Source organism: Schistocerca americana, chromosome 11, assembly GCF_021461395.2.
Source record: "Schistocerca americana isolate TAMUIC-IGC-003095 chromosome 11, iqSchAmer2.1, whole genome shotgun sequence".
Taxonomy (NCBI): domain Eukaryota; kingdom Metazoa; phylum Arthropoda; class Insecta; order Orthoptera; family Acrididae; genus Schistocerca; species Schistocerca americana.
Window position 1 is genome coordinate 69985733 of NC_060129.1, and position 22071 is coordinate 70007803.

Below are 22071 nucleotides of genomic sequence, written 5' to 3' on the forward strand. Positions count from 1 at the left end.
AGGAAACTGCACCAAATATGTAAATATAATACTACAGTTAATTTTCCATATATCTAAGCAAAACCAATTCATGCCCATCCAAGTGTATCTCATCTGTGCACTGCATCTTTCCCTTAACTTTAGTGTGCTTTACAATAAAATTCATACAGCAAGTTTTCTGAGTAAATTACCCATTCCATACCTACAGCTAATGCTTGTGTAACCCAGTGTGCCTTTCAGATGTGTTTACTTGTGTGTCAATACAAATGTCAGGTTTGGTTCTAAAGTGTGTCTTGAAATACATACCCCACATCAATTTTTAAGTACTTAGTCTCAGTTGCAAAATATGTTATGCGCTAGCAGTGCCATTCCACTGCAAAAATTTTAAATCATGCTGGGGATATAAGGATAACAAAGTTTCCGCATTTCTCAGAAATTTAATTTTAGTTGCTTCAGCCAATGAGAACTAGGGAATAAAGTCTTACACTGCCCTGTTTTGTGTGCAGTGGTCTCATGGTAATAACCAGATAGCAGCATTTTTACACTTTATTCTTACTGATCAAAAATACTTACTTGTATCTGATATTCCTTACCATTTCCAGGCGATTTTGGGCTCTGCAGTATTTTTATTTCAATTTCTACAAAGCCAAATGATTAAATGACTAGAAAGTTGTTTACGAATTCAGTTTTAGATGCATATTTAGCATAAGATATTAACTGTCTAAAGGATAATTGCTCAAACAGTAATTAGCATTCTAGCCAAGACTATTATAGATGCATATACTTTACTCTCAAGGTTCCTAAGTGCCCCCTTAACACATTGACTACCATGCTGCTGCCACCAGCGACAACAGCACAGCACGCTTAATGCTGTATACCTTACCTGGTGATGAAACATCTGTCATTAACCATGTCAGTAAACTTGTTAAATATAGAAAAACCACACCAAAGAAAGGCAGCAAGTTAAACTCTCAGAGAATACTATAATCTAAAAATGTAAAATTACAACTAAATAAGCAATTTCCAATTATGTGTACCAAGCAAATTATGCTTTGAGTCAGTGATTTCTTTTGCCACATTTGCTTAAGAAACATGCAAACTGAAGGACTAGTGAATAATCATATTTTACCTGTGAAAAGCAGCAAAGCCATTAGAGACAGCTACGCGCATAGTCCAATTTATGTTGAAATTATAGCATCTGTAGACTAAGAGAAGGCTTCTGACAATGTTGACTGGAATAGTCTCTTTCATATTCTGAAGGTGGCAGGGGCCAAATGGCTATTTACAATTTTTACAGAAACCAGACGGCAGTTATACGAGTCAAGGAACACGAAAGAGAAGCATTGGTTGGAAAGTGAGTGAGACAGGGTTGTAGCCTATCCTAAATGTTATTCAGTCTGTATACTGAGCAAGCAGTAACGGAAACAAAAGAAAAATTTGAAGAAGGAATTAAAATCCACGGAGAAGAAATAAAAACTTTGAGGTTTACCGATGACATACTAGTTCTGTTAGAGACAGCAAAGGACCTGGAAGAGAAGTTGAATTGAATAAACAGTGTCTTGAAAGGGGGATGTAAGATGAACATCAACAAAAGCAAAACAAGAGGATAATGGAATGCAGTCGAATTAAATCAGGTGATGCTGAGGGAATTAGATTAGGAAATGAGACATTTAAAGTAGTAAAGGAGTTTAGCTATTTGGGGATAAAAATAACTGATGATGGTCAGGGCTATAAAATGTAGACTGGCAATGGCAAGGAAAGTGTTTCTGAAGCAGAGAACTTTGTTAACATTGAATATAAATTTAAGAGTCAGAAAGTCTTTTCTGAAAGTATTTGTATGGAGTGTAGCCACATGTGGAAGTGAAACAAGTACGATAATTAGTTTAGACAAGAAGAGAATAGAAGCTTTTGAAATGTGGTGCTACAGAAGAATGCTGAAGATCAGATGGGTAAATCATGTAAGTACAACTTGACAAGAAGAAGGGATCGGTTGGTAGGACATGTTCCGAGGCATCAACGGATCACCAATTTAATAATGGAGGGCAGTGTGGAGGGTAAAAATCGTAGAGGGAGACCAAGAGATGAATACACTAAGCAGATTCAGAAGGATGTAGGTTGCAGTAGTTACTTGGAGATGAAGAAGCTTGCGCAGGATAGAGTGGCATGGAGGGCTGCATCAAACCAGTCTCTGTATCAAAGACCACAACAACAGTAGACAAGTAGCATTACACACTAGTCAGTTTGCTGGTGTAAGACAGTGTTGGGTGGGGTCAACAAAACATTCTCAAAACTAACAAAGGCACCTCCCGACATGATGAACATCGCACACGTGGTCACACTATTCAGTCAGAATATAAGCTCAAGTGGTTCAACAAAAGCGGTCCATCAGCATGGAGTTGCAAGGTTTCGTTCGTGAGTTTGATTATAAGTTCTTCAGCACTGGTGGGGAAATGTTATTTTCTTAATTAAGTGCAGTCGAAGTTAGTGCAGAAATAATGTGCAACAGCACTGTAATACCACCAAATACAGCAGATGTGTGAAGAGAAGTGCTGAAAGTGGCAGGAGACAAATGCTGTTAGTTGAGCAGACAGGTTCATCTTCAATTGTACAAACATTTACAGACAGGTGAAATGATGGTGTCTTGCAACATCCCATCTGAGAAGCTGAAGAATCCACATTTCAGACAGTTCTTGAGAAGTACACAAAACATCCTGTTCCAGGTTAATCTATATTGAGAAAGAACTATTTATCAGTGTGCTATGAAGAGGAGCTCAAAAAAAAAAAAAAAAAAAAAAAAAAAAAAAAAAAAAAATGAATTAGTGTTGATGAACTAAAGATCAACATCCCTATACAAAGGTACCAATGTGGGTGGACATTATGTTGCAGATGTTATGGGGTGTTCTGAAAGTTGACAGGCCTGGAAAAATGTTCCTCCTAATGTGTGAAGTTCTCGAGAGAGAGTACAAAATTCAACAGTTGCCATTTCATTTCACAATTCTGTGAAGCTACTGTGACAAGATGTTGTGAGCAGAGAAAATGTTTTGCTTCTGGCAACAGATGGTGCTTCATACACGGCTAAAGCAGCCGAGGGCTTCAAATTCTCTACTGCAGTATGGTTTATGTCATTTGACTCGTGCATGCGTTATGCAGAGTTGCAGAAGAGGTGTGATCAAATTGCTCTGATGTAGGAAAATTAATTACTTGTGGCATGACAATTAATGTGAACGTCCCGCTACAGGTGCAGAAATCCAAGGAACGAGCACCTTCACTGCCCCTCCTTCCCCCACCTTGTGCTTAGATGATTGGATTCGTGGCTTAATGCTGCTGAATATGACTGGATGATCCACACTAAAAGAAAGGTAATATTTTGTGAGCTCAATAGCTATGAATCAAGTGCTACCAAAACTGTGAAAGAGCAGCTGCTGGTATTCAACTGCATTTTGGAAAATGATGTCAACAATGAAACAGGTCAGCAGTTATTGACTTAACAATGGTGTATTTCAGTTTCTCTGGAAAAATGTCTTGACTCAGTTGATGCATTACGTATTTCCAATAATAACAGGCTTATTTTATGAGAATAAATCTTTAGTACTCTACTGGAACACCATCAAAACCAGATAAGTTTTTATTGATGAATAAGTTCAAAATGGAATGAAATTTTAATCACGAAATAACTGCTACACGATAAACATCACCGTGAAGGTTGACAAGTATCAGACTGGTGCTTCACGATATGACACTTGCTGTTTCTGTAAGTGCATTTAGTTGATTACACTGTCAGTATTAAAAGAAAACAGCTGCAGATCCTAAGAACAAAATCTGTAACTGTGTGCTACCGGCCATTCTGCCAAGTTGTCATTTACATTTTATGCACAATATTTCGACACCTCACGCAGCCGTCTTCCACGGATGCTACGAGTTTTGCTGTTACTCACTACCCAGACTCCAACTAGACTGTGTGGAGTGGAGTCCACCCAGCAAGTTCACAAAACAGTAAAACTCACAGCACCTAAAGAAGAAGGCTCGTCCAGTTGTTGAAATATTGTGCACGAGATGGAAATGACAACTCAGCAAAACACCAGAGTGTACACCTTTGATCAGTCACCCTGAGATAACCAGAGGGGTCACAACAGTGCTGTTTAAAACACAAAATTGTTTGTCATGCAGCATTCCATACTCCTAGATTTCTGTAAAGCATCTGACACAGCACCACAAAATGGCTGGCTCTGAGCACTATGGGACTTAACATCTGTGGTCATCAGTCCCCTAGAACTTAGAACTACTTAAACCTAACTAACTTAAGGACATCACACACATCCTTGCCCGAGGCAGGATTCGAACCTGCGACTGGAGCGGTCACGCGGTTCCAGACTGAAGTGCCTTTAACCGCACAGCCACACCGGCCGGCACGGCACCACACTGCCGACTGTTAATGAAGGTACGAGCATACGGAATAGGTCCCCAGATTTTGCAAGTGGTTCCAAGACTTCTTGAGTAACAGAACCCAGTACATTGTGCCTGATGGTGTGTATTAATCAGAGACAGGAGTGCCCCGGGAAAGTGTGACAGGAAAGTTGTTGTTTTCCTACATATGTAAATGATTTGGTGGACAGTAGTCTGCGGTTGTTAGATAATGTTGCTGTGGTGTACAGTAAGGTGCCATCGTTGAGTGACTGTAGGAGGATAGTTGATGACTCAGACAAAATTTCTAGTTGGTGTGGTGAATGGCTACTACCTCTAAATGTAGAAAAATGTAAGTTAATGCAGATGAGTAGGAAAAGCAAATCCACAGTTTACAAATAATGAGATGCTTGACACACTCATGTCAGTTAAATATCTAGGCGTAATGTTTCAACAATAATGAAGCATTATGGAGATGCATCAAGAACTCAAATGAAATCACCGGAGGGAAGACAGCATTCTTTTCGAGGAGCACTATCCAGAAAATTTAGAGTGCCACCATTTGTGGCTGACTGCAGAGCGATTCTACTGCCGCCAATGTACAGTTCTCGTAAGGACTATGAAGATAAGCTCAGAGAGATTAGGGGCCACATGGAGGCATATAGACAGTTGTTTTTCCCTCGCTCTATTTGTAGCTAGAACAGGAAAGGAAATGACAGTAGTAGAGCATGCCTTCCACCATGCACCATACAGTGGCTTGCGGAATCTGGATGTAGATGTAGATTCCTAAGAACATTGTTATTTGTCATGTAGCTAATATGAATTTTCAATTCTTAAATCTACAGATTCAGATAATTTTAGAAGGAATGGCCAACAAGGAATGTTTTCCATTTTCTTATCAACTGCCAAATGTTCCTGCCCAAATATCTTTGCTTTCTGTTTGTAGTATATGTTGAAATCCTTTGCACCAGAGTACGTAACTTAACTCCGAATACTAGACCCAAAGGAACCTGTGCAAATCACTTTTCAGTTGAAGGAAATTTTTATTATAAGCAACAAAAATCGTTGTGACATAAATGCACCAGGAAGTGAGTGTAAGAATTTCGAGATCCTTAAAGCAGCCTCTGCAAGGGGCACCACCATCTATCTACTTTACACAATATTCTTGCTGCTCATTTCTCCTGAATAAAAACATTATTTATTTTAACAATATTGTGAAAAGCCATACAGAGGACTAGAGGACGGACGGACGGACGGAATGGACGGACGGACGAACTCTCTCTCTCTCTCTCTCTCTCTCTCTCTCTCTGCCACCTGTGGCCACTGTGGCTGAGCTGAGTCAGTCATATATGCGCCCGACAGGAGCCGCTATCCAGTTGTTATGGTAAGGAGGCGGCATGGGGTGCAGAGTGGAGTGGGGGAAGGTGTGCTGCTTGTGGGAGCTTGCAAGGGCGCAGTGGGGATAGGGTACGGCATTTAGGTGCAGTTGGGAGATTTGTATGTGTGGGGAGTGGGGGGGGGGGGGAGGATGGGAGCGGAGGCGATTGGGAAAGGATGAGAGAAGAAGAGATGGGGAAAAAGACTAGTGACTAATGGGTGTGTTAGTGGAATAGAAGACCGTGTATTGCTGGAGTGAGAGCAGGGAAGGGGATAGGTAAGTGGAGGACAGGGAATAATGAAGGCTGAGGCCAGGGGGGTTACGGTAATATAGGATATATTGCACGCAGAGTTCCCACCTGCACAGTTCAGAAAAACTGCTTCCACAGGTAGTCCTACCTCTGATGGGGTTATGACTGGAGTATGTGGTTGGGAGAATGTATGAGATAGGTCTTACCTCTAGGTCTATTTCAGGGCACAGTGAGAGGTAGTCAAAACCGTTGCTCCAGTCGTACGTGGTGCCGAGGCATGGATGAATGCTGCTCTGTAGCCAGATGGTGAGTAAGTAGGAGGTGGTAGATGGCTGGAGAGACAAGGTGTGCGAGATCTGCTTCTGTAAAAGGTTGGGAGGGTAATTTAGTTCTGCGAGGGTCTCGGTAGGATACTCGGTATATTTGCTCTGGCGCTGCTCGTCCCTGCAATTGGGATGACCACGGGTGGTTAGTCTGTACGCGAGCAGTTTCTCGGTACGAAATGGGTGGCAGCTGTCATAGTGGAGGTACTGTCGGTGTTTGGAAGGTTTGGTATGGACGGAGGTACTGATGAAGCTATCCTTGAGGTGGAGGTCAGCATTGAGGAAGGTGTTGAGGTTTTGGGGGAACCCTCAGTCCAGATCATGAGGGTGTCACCAATGAATCTGAAATGGTGAGGGGTTGGATTCTGGGCAGTTAGAAAATATTGCTCTAGATGGCCCACGAATACTTTGGCATAGAATGACCCCATATGGGTGCCCATAGCTATTTATTTTATGTGCTTTATCCCAGAGGACAACTCCTTATGAACACTATGGCGGGAGGGGGGGGGAGGGGGTAAGGAAACATCAAACAATGTAAAATTCAGAAAGAATGATATATTACGAATAAGTGTGGCTTCAGCTGCCAAAGTCCGCAGTCGTGTGTGTGTTTCTGACAAAGGCCTTGTAGGTCAAAAGCTTATTTGTGACAGTCTTTTTGTTGTGCCTATCTGCGACTCAGCATCTCCACTATATGGTGAGTAGAAACTTCCATTTTCATAAAACAAGCCAACAGTTTGTTTTACATTTACACAGTGGAAGATGCTACAACCAGTGTTACCTTTACTGTGTGACCATTAATGTGTACTTCTGTTGCCACCATGTTTGAGTGCAGTACCCATTTCCAGCATTAAGTGCGGCACTATATACCGTATGGCCCAAACACTTCTTGAAACAGTTCACACATTCTAAGCAGCCACTAATTACACTATAGCTTGGAACTTTATGGCGAACTCACTCAATTTGACCTTTCATACAAAATTAGGGTTTCAACACTGTTGTGGTCTTCAGCACAAAGACTGGTTTGAGGCAGCTCTCCGTGAAGTCTATCTTTGGCAAGCCTCTTTCCTGATCACAGTATAGATACAACAACCTACATCCACTTCAGTTTGCTTAGTGTATTCAAACCTTGTTCTTCCTCTACAATTTTAACCCTATCCCCTCCATCACCAAACTGACAATCCCTTGATGCCCCAGCAAACATCCTCTTTTAGCCAAGATGTGACATAAATTTCTTTTCTTTCTAATTTGATCCAGAACTACTTCACTAATTATCCACTTCCACTTATCTTCAGCAGCCTTATGTAGTATGACATTTCAAAAGCTCTTCTCCTCTTGCCTGAAATGATGACCGTCCAAATTTCTCTTCCATACAAGGCTAAACTTCATATAAAGACGTTCACAAAAGACTCCCAAAGATTTAAATTAATATTCTATATTAAAAATTTTTGTTTTTGAGAAACGATTTGCTCGCAACTGTGGCAACGCATTTGATACGCCAAGCTGGCGGAGACCATTCCTGGGGCGTGCGACATCTCAGTTGCGAGTGGCAGTGGACGGTAAACTGGACGGCAGCGGCTGTGGTGAATTCGACAGTTCCGGACTGGCAATGTCATTGCCTTCTGCTACCATAGCACGAACTTAAATCCTCAGTGTGCAGAATACTACAGCTTTTCGACTGGCTGCTCGGCCGGGTCACAGAAGCGGAACACAGCCTCAATCGCCTAACGCCAATGCTAACAGCGTGCAGCAAGTGTCGTTTTGGTGCGGTCCACTGGCAATGCCCTCTTAACACAATCTACTTGCCGACTTCTCGGCCCTGCCGTGGTTTGTGCAGCTGACAGACACTGGGCTGCCAGCAGTCCGTGATAGGTGCGCTGCAGCAATTTGACTCTTACAGCTGCAGTCTTGTTTCTGTACAAGACATTTCTTTTCGCTCCCTGTATTTTATGCGTGACAACTTAAGAATTCCAAATAGTGCATTCCGAGCACTGGCAGCAGGAGAAAAATGTAAACGTATTAAAATCCGCAGGCTTTTGGAATCAGTGTCTTCTCCTCTCTGGTGCCTAAAGCTCACCAGACCTTTTCCTTCACCCCTCTTTCAATCCCCCTCAACTCTTCTGTCAGAAGAATGAACCACTGGGTCTGAAAGCTTGCAGATTTCAATATCTTTGTACGTGTTTCCTCCTGCCGCCACTTGGTGAGCAGATTTTTTACCTATTCAATTACATCATATTTTCAAAAATTGATTAATTTTTTTGATATATTGAATAGTGTATTCCAGTCCACAGTGTCAGAGATTTAACACACCAATCTAAAATGTATGCTTCAATCTATCTTCTAAGATACATCATGGGTCATTATTGTCTCCACTTAAGCCAATTCATTACTAAATGCAAATGTCTTAATAACAAAACTTACCACATGTTCTTCTTTGAGAAGCACTGGGACAAGTGAGACCAGCACAGGCTCTTCTGCCTTACGATACGCCTGAAAAAAGAATTAAACCTGTATCTCTGTACACTAGATATTAAAAGTGACTAGTTAACATTAACTTTAATCCAAACAAAAGGAAGCTCAATCACAACTAAAATAAAAAATGCAAAGTTAGGCAACATACACAACTACACATTGAGCAACACCCTCAGTCCTACCAACGAACAATTGGTACTAACTGTACACAATTTTGACAGGAGAGTGCGTGGCCTTGCTGCTAAGCAGACCCCATTTGTGGTTTGGCAACCAGTCCAAGTCCACAACAGACTCATATGAACTTACCCTACATTATGTCTTGTAGCATTACAATGGCTGTCTCTAACAGAATTACTTTCTCTGTGTCAACCAGCTCTGATTCCAGAAGGATCAGCAGTGCAGAACCCAACTTTCATTCTTCTCCCATGACATTGTGAGAGCCACAGATTGGGCCAAACAGCTGAACAGATTATTTCTAAACTTTCAAAAAGCATTTGAGTTGGTATGATGGCAATGCTTATGGGCAACAGTAAAACTGTATGTGATATCAAACAATATTTATGACCTCATTATCCACAATAGGCTGCACGCAAATACGGGCTGTACCTATAAGTATGACATTATCCTGGTAAAAAGCAAATATTGAATGTAGCCTGCATTACAAAATTTTTGGGAAAGTTCAACTAGACAGTACTTTTAGTTCTATATCTCTCTCTTCCCTTCTTCAAATCCCACATAACTAAGGGTGAACCCAACCCCCCCCCCCCCCGCCACCCGTCCCTCCCAATTTCTCTCTCTCTCTCTCTCTCTCTCTCTCTCTCTCTCTCTCTCTCTCTCTCTCTCTCACACACACACACACACACACACACACACACACACACACATACTCACTACTCACACACTTAACTGCACCTATTGACAGTTGTGTTCGATTATAGTAATTGAGCAATTTACAATACTTCATTTGTCAGTCCTTGAACGACGTGCAAATCATCTGCAAGACTCACTACATTTAACAATAATTTCCTAACAATATGAAATCCCTGTACACAATGGCAACATTTCCAAAGAGCTTCACAGAACTTGCAAGCTAGCCTACCTGTACACTTATGCACAGTAGGTTGGTTGGTTGTTTTGGGGAAGGAGACCAGACAGCGAGGTCATCGGTCTCATCAGATTAGGGAAGGACGGGGAAGGAAGCTGGCTGTGCCCTTTGAAAGGAACCATCCCGGCATTATCCTGGAGTGATTTAGGGAAATCACGGAAAACGTAAATCAGGATGGCCGGACGCGGGATTGAACTGTCGTCCTCCAGAATGCGAGTCCAGTGTCTAACCACTGCACCACCTCGCTCGGTTGTTGCACAGTAGAATTTTGACTTGATACAATGTGTATTTTCCAATTCACTCACTATCAACTGTAGTAGATAAGAAATTGCATCCACAGGCCTTCTCTGCTACAACTAAAGGACATTCAATTAATAGGTATCTCATTAGTTCAGAGTGTAGATGAAAGTCGACAGGGGGGGGGGGAGGGGGGGGAGAAATCAGTCAATAATCTGCCACTGATTAGAAAACAGATTGGAACACCGTGGTCTGATGAAAGAAAGAGACTTCATTCTGAAAGGATGAAACAAATTTGGGCACAAAGAAAGGCCAACCATCAAACGTGACACTGATGGATTGTACCTCGCGTGGTCCTACTGGGCCCATACGTGAATAATAATTATCTGTCACTTATTATAACTTCATCAATATCAACTGCATGTTGCTGTGGTCTTCATTCAAAAGACTTTTGTTTTACGCTGCACCCCAATGTTACTGAGTATGTTACACCATGAGTGGTCAAATGTCTGGTATTTTTACCACAACGCATTTATCAAGTGCTATAAAACAAGGAAACCCACCAATAAATTACAACACTCTACCTGCTGACCTATACCGAAATATTTATGTCGGCCCACAGTGTAATGTAACTCAATGCTCTTGTGCCATTAGGCGTCATCATCAATAGCAAAAGGCAACAGCAAACATGCACTGTCAAACATAAAACTCTTCCTGTAACATCTCATGTTAGTATGTTATGCTCTCAAGGCACAGTTGTTAAACTAAAGCTGCTGCTGTCACCTACCAAAAATTGCACTCGACTGCAAAGCATATGTCAGAGCCCTCAACAATGTTATTTTCTACTGTAAAATTTATGAAAATCAAAAGTTCTAAAAATTCTAAAAACAGTTACTACGCCTGCGTTTCATTGTGTGCATCCATATGGAAGACAACTGAAAACATTAAACATGATGCCACTAATTCGAATAAATCTGTTGCTGTTCCCTGAGGAGATATCGCTAAAGTGACACTAATGTCGTCCAATTTAACACGCAAACTGTGCCTCGAGAGTGTAACCTGCCAATATGAGATGTTCTGAGAAGAGTTTTATGTATGACAATGCACATTTGCTGCTGGATTTTACTGCTGATGATGCCTAATGGCACAGAAGCTTTACGGTATGTTACATTAAAGGGAGATATAAATATTTTTATATGGGTCAGTATGTGTAGTATTGTGATTTCTTAACTGGTTTCCATATTTTATAGCACTCAATAATGAGGTAACATAGTCCCAAACATGTTGCGGTAAAAGTATCACACATCTGACAACTGGTGGCATAACATCCTCAGTACCGATTCACATGCCTGCTGTACAATGGCTTTGCAACAGATAAGCAGCTTCCCACATCGGTGTATCCCGATCAGACCTCTTCTTCATGCGCAACTACCACAATCTATATCTTTTTGGACCTGCTTCCCATAGTTTCGCCTAGGTTTCCCTCTACAACTCTTACCCTCCACACTTACTTACCTAGTGGAACAACACGGCACTGAAAACGGACTACTACTGTTCTCAGAGAGCTGGCAATGACGTACCACATTTTCCTCCGACACTGTCCACTGTGTGGAGCACTAGAACCGCCCTTCTGAGGCTCAAATACATTCACAGGACACAACACTAGCACACTCACTCTCCACATTAAAGGGGTAGACACAGCACTGTCCACGTCCTGGTGCAAGCCAGCCTACCTCAATGCAGGCTACCACTAGACACAGAGCTCCCGCCACATTGCAGCCCTCAACACTGCAAGTCTTCCAAAACAGTGTGGCCCTTGTGCAAACAGATGAGCCACCACACTCCCAGATGCGGCAGTCATTTAGCGACACCACTTGACCCACCGTCAATCTTGCCACGACAGAAACACACACACCGAGTGAGGTGGCGCAGTGGTTAGGACACTGGAGTGGCATTCGGGAGGACGACGGTTCAATCCCATGTTTCGCCGTCCCGGTTTAGGTTTTCCGTGATTTCTCTAAATCGTTCCAGGCAAATGCCACGATGGTTCCTCTGAAAGGGCATGGCCGACTTCCTTCCCCGTCCTTCCCTAATCCGATGAGACCGATGACCTCGCTGTCGGGTCTCCTCCCCTAAAACAACAGAAACACATTACAGAAGGAAACTGTGTTTCCATTTCGACCCAGCAGGTATTAATAGCTCAAGTCGGTAAAAACTTTTTTACTGTCTAGATCCCGTGCACTGTAAAACATTAAAATGTGTATACTAATTTCAGTTGACCACACAATCATCTTCAGATCACTCATGGTGAAATATGTATCAGCAGGTAACATATTGAAAACCCTGCATCATCTAGAGTATTTACATAATTATAAGACGAGGTTTCTTTCCAAATGTGTCATTCAAAAGCTACAGGGTTGTCTTAAATTGGCTGACTGAACTACTTTTCTGAGGTCCCCATTATCAGATTGTTTAGTAATGTGCACAGTAGTAGTATTACATTTACAGTGGTCATCATAAAGATGAAGCTTTGTACAATTTTATTTGAAATAATTCTGAAGGGCAGGGCTCGGCAAATGATACGTTCCGACAAGCTCGAGAGTTCCCGATACACCGAAGTGCTCGGTACAGTATCGACGTTACTCGAACGATCACGTGACACTGACTAGTGCAAGAGATACACAAGAAATAATGAACTAGCCACAACAGTCTATTGCTCTGATTGACATTTGACAGTTTGGTGAAACACAGGAGGAAATAGAATTAAAGTCTATCAACTTACAAGCTTTTGTTGTATTTTAACAGGTTCCCAATAAACATTCTCATACATGTATAAATATTCTATACAAATATTAATGCAATTTTTTAAGTAAAGGTAACATTCAAATATAGAAATTTCTGTCCTTCAAAGAACATTAGTTGATTCAGAAACCAGATCAAAATTTTATTTGGTTATGAGACACTGTAATGATTTACTACGTAGATTGCAAATGAGAAATTTGACCACTGTTCATGTATTACAATACCATGTAAAAACATTACCTGATTTTACTCAGCTGTATACCACGTTGGTGAAATTCAGTTGAAACAAGAAGGAAAATTAATATAGAATGACGTGGCTAACATAGGAAGTAGATCATATTAAACAGACTGTAATTGTCAAAGCAAAAATAAATTACAGTCGCAAGACCCGTTGTGGAGGTAGACGTCAGTAGATCGCGGGATGAGCAAAACTTTGAGAGTGGAACGGAATCTTAAATGCAATCTTTTATTTACATATTAGTTGGTGTTGTTACATATGACCTGCATACTAGCAGATATTGCAGTCTGTTTTTGACAGTTACTCAAGCTTGGAAGGAGAACAGTGACACCAGCTTGGCTGAGAGCTATGATGATTGCATGGAGGGAAGCACTGAGCCCACAGCAAATTTCATCATGTTGTTATGCGTGGTAATCTATACCTAGTACTTTTGCTTTCTACACTCAAGAGCCAAAGAAACTGGTACACCTGCCGAATATTACGTAGGGCCCCTGCGAGCACGCAGAAGTGCCGCAACACGACGTGGCATGGACTCTACTAATGCCTGAAGTAATGCTGGAGGGAACTGACAACAGGAATCCTGAAGGCCTGTCCACAAATCCCTCAGAGTGTGAGGAGATGGAACTCTTGAGAATAGCACGTTGCAAGGCATCCCAGATATGTTCAATAATGATCGGGAGTTTAATGGCCAGCATAAGTGTTTAAACTCAGAATAGTGTTTAAACTCAGAATAGTGTTCCTGGAGCAACTCTGTAGCAATTCTGGGTGTGTGGGGTGTCGCATTGTCCTGCTGTAATTGCCCCGTATTGTCCCACTGGAATTGCCCAAGTCTGTCGGAATTCACAATGAACATGAATGGATGCAGGTGATCAGACAGCATGTTTACGTATGTGTCACCAGTCAGAGTCATATCTAGACTTATCAGGGGTCCCATATCACTCAAACTGCACATGCCCCACACCATTAAGAGCCTCCATCAGCTTGAACAGTCAACTGCTGGCATGCAGGGTCCATGGATTCATGAGGTTGTCTCCATAACTGTATACAATTTGAAACAAAACTCGTCCGACCAGGCAACATGTTTACAGTGATCATAAGTCCAATGTTGGTGTTGACCGGGCCCAGGCAAAGCCTATAGCTTTGTGTCATGCTGTCATCAAGGGTACACGAGTGGGTTTTCGGTTCTGAAATACCGTATCGATGATGTTTCGTTGAATGGTTCACACACTGACACTTGTTGATAACCAAGTATTGAAATCTGCAGCAATTTGCATAAGTGTTGCAGTTCTGTCACATTGAACAATTGTCTTCAGTTGTCGTCGGTCCTGTTCTCGCAGGACTGTTTTCCAGCCATTGTGATGTCTGAGATTTGCTGTTTTACCAGATCCCCGATAGTCACAGTACACTCATGAAATGGTCGTACAGGAAAATCTGCATTTCATTGCTAGTTCAGGGATGCTGTGTCCCATCACTCATGCACTGGCTGTAACACCACGTTCAAACTCATTTAAATCTTGGGAACCTACCATTGTAGCAGCAGCAACTGATCTAAGAACTGCCCAGACATTTGTTGCCTTGTAAAGGCAATGCCGACCGCAGCGCCGTATTCTGCCTGTTTACAAATCTCTCTGTTATAATAAACATGCTTATACCAGTTTCTTCAGCACTTCAGTGTATGAACATCTACTGTGTTTAAACTGCAGTTTGCCCAAATGCATTTGTAGTCGGAATTGAACTGACTTTAAAATTGGACAAATACTCAACAATAGTATTCATTTCTGCACAAGACTATAAAAGCCTAGATCTAGGCAAGTGATGTACTTCTGTGTTTCTTGCTGCAATGTTGTCAACACTCTCCGTGACGTATGACAAGAATGAAAGAGGGTATATCAGGTGTTCTACACAGAGTGGGGGGAGGTGACATGTTTGGAAGTCAGATTATAACATACTCATTTCAGGATAGAGGCGAAATCTGGTATGTATACAGGAAAAAATAGCTGTGTTCTCAAATTCCAACATAACAAACACCTCAGAAATAGCCACATATTCTGAAGAAACAGCCATATGTTTGTGACAATGAAGGTGTAAATTTCACGGTTGTGCCACTAGGTTGATGATGGTGATGACCCAAGATAGTGGTAGCACACACTACAGGGATTGTAAGCATAAAAGGCAGAAAAGAAAACAGTCCAAAAATTAATGTGAACAATTTCTTGTTGTTTATTTTATTTCTCCAAGTGTTATCAAAATTTAGACAATCAATAAATGGCAAAAGTTTAGAATAATTATAAGGTTACCTTTTTGGCAGGTACTTTATGTCAATAAAACAGTTTGTAATTCTAGTTAATCAGAATCCGTTAAAAATAAATTTCTCTCAAGGAGCCTGTCATTAAAAAAATGAATAAATAAAAAAATTTAAAAAATTGGCCATTTTATATTCAGGGGCGTCTTACACTCAAGTAAATACAGTATGAAGCTGGCAGCGTGCCAGTATGAGTAACACCTTTGCAGCTAATCAAACACTACACTTTGAGATAATAATGTTTTATTAGTCAGCACAGTAATAAGACAAGCAACTGATAACACACGTAATATCATAATCCCGCTTGCTACTTTAAGTAACACACATCCATTATCTGCACTCACACTGATGCTCGCGCCATGGCATGTAGCGAGGTACTGACTGCTGGAGCACACCATCTTTCCACCGTTGGTCATTCGCGACATCGCTGACAGACAGGTGAAGAGTGGTATAAGAGCTGAGGTAGCTACACGTTTTTATTTGTCGTTAATCACTTCCTTAACCTCCTGATGGATCTGTTATTGTGAAAAACGGCAAGTTCCACCACAGTTTGGAGTTGACAAACTGTAGATGAATGAGTTCAAAGGTCAGAGGAGGGCCATAGTGTATGGCCTTGAGTAGGACTGTCCCTAGTAGAGCACTGTGCTGCTCAAAACCACCTTCAGGTTGATGAAAGCTTACAATTTTTTTCAACACTGCTCTAAAATGCTATTCTTGTGGGTGTGTCATCACTGGATTATATGCATCATAAAAATCTTAAAATATGCATGAAAAACGCTTAAAAATGCACAAAAAGTGCAGAAATCTGCAAGATCAAATAATAAAAAAAAATAGGAGTTACTGCATGCATTACATCTCAAAGTCGAACCTGTGCATATCAATTACGAGGAAGAGTGCCAGCCATGCCAAAAATCGGTACATTTAGAATGTTGATATCACTTTCTGAATAATTTCTGGTAGAGGTTAGAAGGGGGGGGGGCGGAGGCTTTCTGGAATTATTTTCTAAAAATTTGCAAAATGGGGGCTCGTACTGTATTTCAAGAGTTGTTCCTTCTTCACTATTGTTGTCGGTAACAAACAGACGCGATGTGAGTTGAGTCACGGCAAAACAATCGATACGTACAGGACCAACTTCAAGATATCCTGCACGCAGGGGGGGCACACTCAAAAACACAGTAATATTTTATTTAAAAAACAACACATAATCATGAATTTTTTGACATCATTAACTTTTAATTAATACTATTGGACCAAAGCATCATTTACAATTTATTTTACATTTTTCTACTATTGTAAATAGATACAAACAAGTACTGTTTCAAAAGTTTGGTGGTAAGATTGTGTCTTCGATCACTCGAAACATTTTTATAAGTAGAAAAGGACCGTTCTACATCAACTGAGGTGACTGGGCAGTATTTGAATTTGGGTGCTATGTTGGCACTTACTGTTTCTGGTAAAAGTTCACCCGTCCCATTAATAAAACTATCAATATGGTACAAGGGTTCAAAGCCTGGGCTATTGTATAAAATGTTTTCAAACTTTTCTGTAAGTTTTCTCAGGAATACCTCCGGCAATGAGCAGTTCACTAGAATAATTTCATTCATTAACTGAATAGATTCATTCAATGCCAAACCTTGAGTTTCAAGCTTTTTAATACTTGCAGGCATATGGGAAAAGTAGTGCTAATCACAGCAATGTCTTTTTTAATACCGGACTCATTAAAAGCTTCCTTGGATTGGCAAACTGCCAAAGCCTCTGCACTATTAAAGTCATTTACTACCCCTCTAATGGCCTTGAAATATTCATTGTAAAATGACACAGCTTCAACCTACGTACCCCAATGAGTTACGACTGGAATAATTTAATGATTGTAAAGAATCCGCCTCAATTGCAAATAGAAACCGGATGTTGACCTAGGTATCGGTGCGGATAACCATGCCTTCTTCGGAACACACTAAAACTACAAACTGTATTAATGCTGGGCGATGCCTATTTACGCACTTTGTAGTTTTAGTGTGTTCCGAAGAAGGCGTGGTTATCTGCACCGAAACCTAGGCGAACATCCGGTTTCTATTTGCAATCGAGGCGGACTCTTTATAATCATTGCACATTTGGTAATTTTTCTTTGTAGGTCTTGATGCGAGCAGGAGCCTTTAGAAACACTTTCTCTGTGGCTGAAATCAGTTTACTTACATTCAGCAAGGCGATGTGCTTAGTTAACAAAGCACATCACACGAATCAAATTACGATAAAATACTCTGAGGGTTTTTCCTGCTTTGATCATATAGGGAGCAGCATCTCAAATAAACACAAACACACTTGCATCTGCAGAAGATTCTGGATATATTTTTCTAATACCCTCAATCACAAATCTAGTGATCGTAGACTGACTTACTTTTTCAAGTTCTTTGGAGACCACTAAATAGGAAGAAGAAGGCTCTTCATTTAAATCACCAACAATTAAATTTGCAAAGTACAGGCCACAACTGTCTGCAGTTTCGTCAACTGAAATCCAGATCATGTTGCCCTCGAGTTCATTGCGTATTTCTTCCAGAACATTTACGCACATTGTCGGTATGTAATTTTTACACAATGTCGATTCATCTGGTATATTTTGATTTAAGCAATATTTCTGCAGGAAGCCTTAGAGGATAGAGTTTATAAGTTTGTGAGGAGGAATATTGCTTGCAATGAATGCTCTGCACAGATCCATGTTAAACAGACTTTTTTGGTTACCTCTGGACAAGTCCCTGCTACTGCAACTTGCTGTTATCAGAAATTTTTGTCATCACCTTTCTTCTGCATTCCTGTGATAGGAAGATTTGTCTCGGCATGCTGATCTACTTGAAACTTCTTTTTTTGCACAAAACATATTTTTCACAGACTTGACAACATAAAATAATTCCGTCATATGTAAATGTTCCGGGACGGTCAGCTATCCACGAAACGACCATTCTTTTTTCGGGTGGTATGGCACACGACACGTTATACACTGCACATCATTAACACGTTCAACTGTGTACAAGTAAGCAGAAAGCTAAACTGAAAAGCTCGCGTAATTTAATTTATTTGTTGTGAACGCATACGGCAGGAGAGTGGGGGGGATTAACCGGGGGGGCACAGGCGCAGGAGCACTGACTCTGTACGCCTCTTCCTGTTCCTATTCTGTAATGATTTCGCCATGCAGTGGGCTTTCGATTAGCTATTACATGCAGTTTTAGGTGCGGTGAATGTGTGAGACATAGAAACTAGATAGAGCTAGAGACTACCCATCTCAATTTTTAAAATATTATAAACAGAGTGAAATATGTACCGTCACCAGTTTTTATTAAAATATGCAATAACTGGTGAAAAGGAGCAAAATATGCAAATGCATATGCAGCATGCAAATGCGTATAATACGGTCCCTAGTCTTCACCAAACATCCCTCGGTTGGGATCGCGCCACAGCTTCAGCATACGGTCTATAGAGACTCGTGCATAATGCTCGAGGAAGACATTGTTTTGAAATTTAGTCAACATTAAACTCATAACAAGTTTTAAGTTTGATGTCTGTACTTCCTACAAAAAGTACATAAAAATTCTCTAAGTTGACTACGATCTAGACCTCCGTAGTGCTGTTAATTGTCTTTAGGACCAGGGTTACATTTTTTCTTCATTTAGACACATCTTCGCATTAAAATACATTTGCTACTTGAGTACCAGCAAGAACAATGATTTGCACAGTGGAACTGCCAACAGGGTTGGAGCCTGCAAAACCAGCACAGGTCCCATTCGTGTATTGCTGGTGGGAGCTGTCAACTGACAACTAATTTATATACAATAATATAATGTTGTGAAAAAATTCACATATTACAAATATGCACCAACGAGAGGCTAAAATGACAATATAACACTCTTCTCTCCCTGCACGAAGATCGCAAATTGTGTGGGCATACGGGATGTGACTACACAATGTATAGAAGTGTGGATCAGTCACAGGGGAACATTCAGATTGCTGAAGCAGTTAAGGTGAATGCTCGTAACGAGTGGAAAATTTGAGTTCGAGTCTCGGTCCAGCACAAACGTTCGTGTGTAACAAAATGCTGACATCGATGCAGATATGAAATAAGTAGATTTATTTCATAATGTTCATCCACAGCTTTTAGGCATGCGTGTCTGAAGAGCATTATATTGTGACGATGCAGACACTGTATAAACACAGACATTTTATGATATTTCAGTGCCTGTGTTGTTAAAAGTATGATGCAATGTTCCTTTGGACATACATGCATGCCCAAAAGAACAAGCACTGTGCTGACCACAGCCCACATGGAATACACAAAACGTATTAGGAGTTTCAAATACGGACAACCATCAGCTGTATAATGGAATGAAAACAACTACAATTTGTGCCATACTGGAACTCGAACCTAGGTTTCCTGCTTTACACAAGCGGTCACCTTAACTGTTTTGGCTATCTGTGCACAACTCTTGGCCAGGCCCAAACTTCTATATGTACCCCACGTACTGAAATATTTCTCTCTCTCTCTCTCTCTCTCTCTCTCTCTCTCTCTTTTGGCATAATTTGCATCTATTTTTGTTGATTTCATATTTCTTTTAATGATTAGATGCACCTACCTCAAATGTTGTCACGTGAGTGAAAATACACAAAGCCTTATTTCTTTGAAACTGACTGCTACAGAAAGGTGCTGATTGGGAACTTTGTGACAGTAATGTTTGCTTTTGCAAAAACTTCCAAAACCTTTTTCTTCCAAACTAGCCTTTGTTTTCTTCATTTGGCTATATTTAAGAATTTAAAAATGATTGTTCTGTTGAAAAGCCACAGCTTTTTCCTGACAGTGAGCTGAATGCGTCTCTAATTTAAGGTGTTTCTGGACATTATCACTCTTTTCTACACAATTCGATGATAACAAAATCTACAAACTATTAATTTCTATCTTTTGTGGGCATTCGTACGTGTGCAACCCATGCTTTACAATGCTACAAACAGAACAGACAAGGCAGTTAGCATAGAAGCAGAACTGAACATATCATAACGCTATGTTAACATTACGAGAAGAATTTTGGCACATAGTGCAGACACTACAGGCTTCAGTGGCAGATGACAACAAGCATAAACAAACTAGAATTTTGACTGCCAGAGGGAAGAAGAGTGGTGTGCAGAAACATACCCCACCTCCCTTTCACATGGCAACAGCCAACAGTATTGTCAAAGGGATCACCCATCTCTTCTAACGTTGTAAGGTTCGTAATCGAAATCCGTAACGGATCAGGATTAGTAGCTTCACTTATTTCAAAATCGGAAAACGATAAGCAACACGTGACACAAAATATTTGGGGGAAAGCTACAGCTCAACTGCTCGCTGATGTTGGCGGACTATTGTTAACGACTCAGTGCAGGCCTAATATCTAGCAGTATTCGATACAACCACTGCTCAAAACATACTCCACCTAATTTGACACTTTAGAAATGTCCACATTAAACCATATTTTGGGCTTTTTTAACAAACAAATGTACACATTTCTTTGTTATAAAATACTTGGTCTCACAGCTGAGTACTACATTGTATTACACAGCACGTATCTTAAATAGACCATTCAACCGCCCACAACTGGCCTGGCATCAGATCATTTAGTGCACTGATATGTCATTGCATTTGTACACTTTCATTTTGCAGAAAGGTTCTTATACACATTACCTTTACAAATTGGCCTTCACCAGAAGATGCACAATACCATTAACCAAAAACTGGTTACATTTTCAATATTTTTATGCAGGAATCAAGCTATTTCAAATTATCTCTGATAAAATAGTTCATCTGGATACAATTTACTACAAAATAGCATCTAAAACGTAATTTTGCATTTTGAAGCGGAAACGTAAATTTTTCCAATCCCTATAAATTAAGTGCAAGAGTGCAGGTTGTGACGCACAGATGACGACATATGGAAGTGTTTCTTGTCATGACTCCTGTACGGATAGCCAAAGTGGTTATGGCGACCTAACACATAAACCGGGAGATCTGGGTTTGAGTCCCAGAGATCCGGGTTTGAGTTCCAGTCCAGTACGAATTTTCTGCCATCTGATTTCTCCTGAAACTGCTGCTATTGCTGGTTGTGTCCTTTTCCAGTAACTGAGCAACGACAGTCTTTTCATCTGTTTACACATCTACAGTACTTGACTTGCCTGTCCCTGAACCACATGCACATCATCATCAAGTCCTCCAGCATTTAACAATAATTTTCTAGTTATGTGAAATCACTGTACACAACTGTATCATTTGCAAAGAGTCCCTTAGAAATATCCACCTAATCTGTGTGTGTATACACAGTACAATTGTGGCTTATTATAATGCATATTCTCCAGTTTGACTTTCAACTATAGTATATAAGAAATTTTATGTATATGCATTTTCTACTACTGGTAAATGAAATACAATTAAGAGTTATCTTATTACTTCAGTGTGTAACTGACAGTCAGTATTTCATGAATACTTACACCTTCCTCTTCTTTGAGGAATATGTGGACCGGTGAGAGTGTGGCTGCTTCATCCACTTGGTCATTTATCTGCAAGTGGAAAACAA

At 40.7% G+C, this 22071-nt stretch overlaps 1 protein-coding gene across 1 annotated transcript in view; it reads right to left on the reverse strand.

Annotated features, from left to right (window-relative positions):
• LOC124553245 (glycine-rich cell wall structural protein 1.0-like) overlaps positions 1–15909 on the reverse strand; it is a 140768-nt gene extending 124859 nt beyond the window's left edge. Inside the window, exons 1-2 of the mRNA XM_047127133.1 lie at positions 15829–15909; positions 8750–8818 (exon numbers count right to left, since the gene is read on the reverse strand). Coding sequence (XP_046983089.1) covers positions 8750–8818; positions 15829–15909 — 150 coding nt within the window. The remainder of the gene's footprint in view (positions 1–8749; positions 8819–15828) is intronic.
• Positions 15910–22071: the final 6162 nt, after the last annotated feature.